The sequence below is a fragment of the Chironomus tepperi genome, unplaced genomic scaffold, assembly GCF_022539635.2.
Source record: "Chironomus tepperi strain 1889 unplaced genomic scaffold, CSIRO-AGI_Ctep_v1 contig_188, whole genome shotgun sequence".
NCBI classification, from domain to species: Eukaryota; Metazoa; Arthropoda; class Insecta; order Diptera; family Chironomidae; genus Chironomus; species Chironomus tepperi.
In genome coordinates this window covers 233,687-239,024 of record NW_027226310.1, presented here as the reverse complement: position 1 = coordinate 239,024, position 5,338 = coordinate 233,687, and the positions used below count along the sequence as shown (strand labels likewise).

At 26.9% G+C, this 5,338-nt stretch overlaps 1 protein-coding gene across 2 annotated transcripts; it reads left to right on the top strand.

The window, feature by feature from the left end:
- The first annotated feature begins 2,439 nt into the window (after positions 1–2,439).
- Positions 2,440–4,126, top strand: LOC139089644 (homeobox protein B-H1-like). 2 transcript variants are annotated; one of them, XM_070639226.1, is made up of 3 exons: positions 2,440–3,292; positions 3,533–3,711; positions 3,785–4,126. In XM_070639226.1, exons 1-3 carry the CDS (start codon positions 2,470–2,472, stop codon positions 3,956–3,958), a joined length of 1,176 nt encoding a protein of 391 aa, XP_070495327.1. In that variant the 5' UTR covers positions 2,440–2,469; the 3' UTR covers positions 3,959–4,126. The 2 variants fall into 2 exon arrangements, with proteins under 2 accessions (XP_070495327.1, XP_070495326.1); XM_070639225.1 differs by having other exon boundaries at positions 2,440–3,301.
- The last annotated feature ends 1,212 nt before the right edge of the window (positions 4,127–5,338 follow it).

Below are 5,338 nucleotides of genomic sequence, written 5' to 3'. Positions count from 1 at the left end.
CAGATAAAATTACACGAGTTAAACAAACAAATTGTAAAAAATTCCAACTTATTTTAAGGATGGATGTTTAAAAGTCAAATATTTTTTAAAACCTTATTCTTGAAAGAATTGGAATTTTTTTATAAATAATCATGATAAATTTAATATCACGAATAATTAATTTATTGATGGAATTCAAGTCATTAACATCGACCTAATTTTAAAATCCAACAACCCTCAAACTAGGTTTGATCAATGAAAATATACATTAAACTGCAATTAATATTTTATTTTTGGCTATAAAGTCTTTAAAGGTAATCAAGAAAAACTTAAGTTTTTTTTAAAAAAAATAAATATTAAATTAATTTAATACTAAAAAAAATTAATAAAGTTAGAATTAAATTGCAGAAAAATAACTAAATTAAAAATTTCAAAGTTAAAATAAAAAATTAAATTTTTTTAAATGTTTTAAAATTGAAAAACTCAAAATTGCTTTACAATTTAAAATTTAAAATTTAAAAAAAAACTTTTTTAAAAAAATAATTTTAAAAAAATTTAGTAAAATTTAAAAAGATTTCAAAAAAGTAAACTCTCATAAATCAAAATGAATTTTTAATTTTTTAAAATTCAAAAAGTTTATAATTTTTTAAAACTCAAAAAAATTTAAATGTTTTAAAATTTTAAAATTTTATTTAAAATTGAAAAATTCAATAAATTTTTAATGTTGATGATATCCAAAAAATAATTCGATTAAAATTCAAAATTGTTTAAATTTCAAAAAAAAAATTGAATTTCTTTAAAATTAAAGAAAGGTTTAAAATCGTTTAAAAATTCAAAAGACATAAATTTCTTAAAATTTCAAAGAAATTTAAATTTTCTAAAAAATTTAAAAGATTAAATTTTTTTAAATTCTAAAAAAAAAAACTTTTAAAATTTTTAAAAAATTGAAACATTTAAAATTCTTAAAAAAAACTTAATTTTACAAAGAGTCAAAAATGTTTAAATTTATTTAAATTCATTAATGTTTTACGTTTTTTAAGATTCAAGAAAAGTTTAAATTTTTAAAAATCCAGAAAATGTTTGAATTTAAAAAAGTTCAAATTTTATTTTTTTAAATTGAAAAAAATTGAAAATTTGTTTTAAAAATCAAACTAAAGTTTTAAAGTCGAATATTCAAATATTTAAAACATTTTCATCCGTAAATCAAACAATTATCTTAAAAAATCATAAAAACTTTAAATCAACCTTCCAAGTCCACCTAATGGATATCCAACGACACTTTAAAATAAAATTCGTGATTTAAATAAAAAGAAACTCAAATAGCAACAACAGTAAAATATAAAAAAGACTTTGTGACAGCACATTAACCAGATATCAATCGATTCAACCTAATTTACATGCATGAATTGGCAATTGCTCATTTTGTGTGATTGCTTCGTGATTAAAGTTTTCATTACATACTTAATAGTGAATTGGATTAAAGTCAAAAAGAAATTTTATTTAAAAAAAAAGCTTCCGCACATTAAAAAAAAGCTTCTTAAAAAATACAATCAAAGAAGAAATTTTAGTCGTGATTGGCAACAAATACAAGGAAACGATTGTGTTGAGAACGGGGCGGAGTCAGATTTATATTCGGATTTTTTTTTGTATTGTGTGCTGTATTGTGCATGAGAAAGCAGAAGAAGAAAAAAAATTATTTTTTTTTTCTTGACAGACTTCAAAATCAGTCTCTTTATTTATGTGATAACATTCGGTTCGTTAGTACAGAAGAGAAAGAAAAAATATATTTTTTTTTTTGGAAATAAGGAAGAGAAGGCACAGTGAGAAAAGGGGAGAAGATGAAATAAAGTATTAATTTGAATCCATCAATCAATCTTAAAATTAATAAGACTTAAGTCGCATAAAAATTATACAAGTGCGTTAATTGAGTGAATATATAAACTTATTAAAGATTAAATATTATCGAAAGTGGATTAAAAAATATAAAAAAACGATTTACGGATTTTATTTTGTGGATTAAAAATTGTGAAAAAAAAATAAAATATTGAAAAAATCGCATTAAAAACTTAAATTATGCTGTGAAAAATAAACTTTAAAAATCATCGAAATTTGAATTAAAAATACAAAATTAAAATTAAAATTCAACAAAAAAATCAAATTTCAAGTTGAAAATCAACAAAAAAGTCAAATTTCAAATTGAAAATCAACGAAAAAATTAAAATTTCTACTTAAAAATCTTCAAAACTTCAATCAAATCTCATCAAAAATTTTAATTAAAAATCAACAAAAAATTCATAATTTTGATTAAAATTCAACAAAAACATTCAAATTAAAATCGAAATTCAACGAAAAAATTAAAATTTCTACTTAAAAATCTTCAAAACTTCAATCAAATCTCATCAAAAATTTGAATTAAAATTCTTAGAAAAAATTCAAATTTTCAACAAAAATTAAAAAAAAATCAACTCTGGATTAAAAACACAAAAAATCATGCAGACAAGAACATTTTCAAGTCGTGATCCGAGTCCGGTGGGTTCTGAAATATCAGTAGGTTCACCGTCACCACCGCCCTCTGAATGTGAAAGACGTAATAATAAAATTGGATCGAATGAATATTTTCAGCCATTAAAACGTCTCAAAATGATCAATGATCATACAAATGATGTAGATAATAATAATCATTGCAGTAGTGATGCTAGTCGTACTTCCTCTTTAAAGTCACCATCATCAACAGCACCGTCTGTGACAACGACAACAACAACAACAACGACGGGTATTGAGGGTGTAAAGAGTTTTAGCATAGCTGATATTTTAGGACGTGATAGTAGCAATAAAAATAATTCCTCATCGACACAGGCAACACAAGCGGCAGTCACAGCTGCTACAATTGTCAATGGTCTCAATCATTTGCATCATCATCAGCAAGTGGCAAGAATTGTACGGCCATGGGATCATTTACAACATCCAATTTCAATTCGTCCACTTCTTCCGCCTGCCTTGCTTCATTATGAGCAACGACTTGCTATGGAATATCATCAGCAATTGCAAGAACATTTTCATGCACAGGCACAGCTATTAAGACACATGAACCTCGACGTTATTCCATCAGAAAGTGGAAGTGATCGATCAAGTTCTGTAGCAAGTGGAGATTGCTGTTCACCCGACATTGGACGATCATCAGACACTTCAGGACGATCACATCCAAATCATCATCCTAGTTTAAATAATAGTGGAAATAAATCACCAAATGGAACTCCACTGGATGCACTTTTTCAACTGTCAAATAAGAATTTTGATGAGACGAATGATGAAGGTGAGGATGGTGAGCTATATATAAGAAAATAAAGAGTTTTTGGACATTTTGAGGGATTTTTTTGTGATCATTAAGAAAATATTTGTATCTGGACCAAAAGTTTGGTTTTTTTATGTCCAATTCTATTGACATTCTCAATTTTAATGAATATTCTCCAATATTTTCACAATATTCCAAACAATACTCCAACAATCTCTCATCGATCACCATAAACTAATCAAATTTCCTTCCTTATTCCAGAAAATTCACACCTAGACGTCTTCTCATCCCGTCCGCAAGCCAAAAAGAAGCGAAAATCGCGTACAGCATTCACAAATCATCAAATTTTTGAGCTCGAAAAGCGATTTCTTTATCAAAAATATCTCTCACCTGCTGATCGTGATGAAATTGCTGCCGCCTTGGGTCTCTCAAATGCACAGGTAAGCCAAACTCGTCATTAATCAAAAAAGTTCTTATTTTATTAACTAAATTTTATTTTTTACACAAAAAAAGGTCATAACGTGGTTCCAAAACAGAAGGGCAAAATTAAAGCGAGACATGGAAGAGCTGAAAAAGGACGTTGAAAGTGTCAAACTATTAACAGCACATAAAAGTTTCCTCGAGAATGTCAATGACATGAATATATTGAAGAAGAAAATTGTACATGAGCATGTTGAGCACAGTTAATTGAGCATCAGCATTTAGGGTTATTATTAAGATTCTGTACTATAATGAGTAAAAGGTACTTCGTCTTTTTATGTTGTAAATATTAGATAAAGACTGGCTATGAAGATAATGTTAGAAATTGAAATATTAGTTAAATTAATTTAAATTGAAAAGAAAAAGAAAAATATAAAAAAGTGAAATAAAATTTAAGAGATATTAAATTAAATATTAAAACTGTGCTGTTGTGGTTATTGCTGCTGCTGTTGGTGTTGTTTTGAATTTTTATGGATGTTTTACAGGATGTGAAAATTATAAGGTTTGATATGAAAATTGGAAGCCGATTTAAATACTAGTCAAAAAATACAGCCCTGCAGTCTTGTACAAACTGTAAGGTACACCTGAAAACTATAAGCCTGTGCATCTAAAACTCAGGAAATACAAGCCTGAGGCTCTTTGTAGAACTATAAAAAAAAATATTGAGCAATTAGCAAAGAAAATTTGAAAATTGTTTTTAAAAATTGCTTTTAATAGAATTCAAATTAAGTGGTTCGATGCCGCGATTGAGAGAATTAGATCTTCGGGGACCTATTATTGTAACACCCGGCGGTCATGGGTTCGTGCCTCGGCAGTGAGAAATTCTTCACTTATCCTTTATCGCGGCTTTATCACAGCCTTACTTTGATTGCTATAATTTCATCGAAGGAGTGATTCTGATTAGACTATGAAATTTAATATTTATTGAATGCTGAGGACTAGCGCATCCTCATTTGTTAAACAATCATTAGCCATGCATATGAAACGTTAGCTAACTTGATACTTACAAATTTTATCCATGTTAAAATTTATTATTACTCCGTAAATTTAGGGCGGCAATTGGTATTTTTGCACAGGACGCTTGTACTTTGAAGACTTTGTGGCAATATGTCATACCAACAGTGATTCTAATTGGACTTTCAAAACTGAAGGTCTATTAATATTGGTTTTTTTTAAAATACCAAGAACTGAATGCCGTGTTCCACCATGTTTTCACTTACCACTGAAAATAAGTGATCATAATTTCAATTATTTTCCTACACAGCTCATGTATCTAAGTAATCTAAGTAGTTTTTCAAATGCAGACCATAAACACTGGATCTCAATGAAACTAAATAGCTAAAGTAAGAAATTCCCGATATAATATATTCTAGCCATACAAAAATGAAACTTCTATTGAATAACCTATTGATCCATAACACAGAATGAATGAAATAAGAATCCAATTCCTCATACTGTATAAATCTTCTGTCTGAAGTATATTTCTTCAAATAAGATACAAATTGGTTTCATTCTAAAAATAACTTTTTTAATAAAATTATTAGAAATTGAAAATGAATTCAAAATTTACATCGAAATGCAAAACTG

Excerpts from the sequence above, each read along its gene's own strand:
- LOC139089644 (XM_070639225.1), top strand. The coding sequence starts at position 2,470 with ATGCAGACAAGAACATTTTCAAGTCGTGATCCGAGTCCGGTGGGTTCT. Across the intron at positions 3,302-3,532 it reads GAATGATGAAGGTGAGGATG|AAAATTCACACCTAGACGTC; the intron begins GTGAGCTATATA and ends TCCTTATTCCAG. Across the intron at positions 3,712-3,784 it reads TGGGTCTCTCAAATGCACAG|GTCATAACGTGGTTCCAAAA; the intron begins GTAAGCCAAACT and ends ACACAAAAAAAG.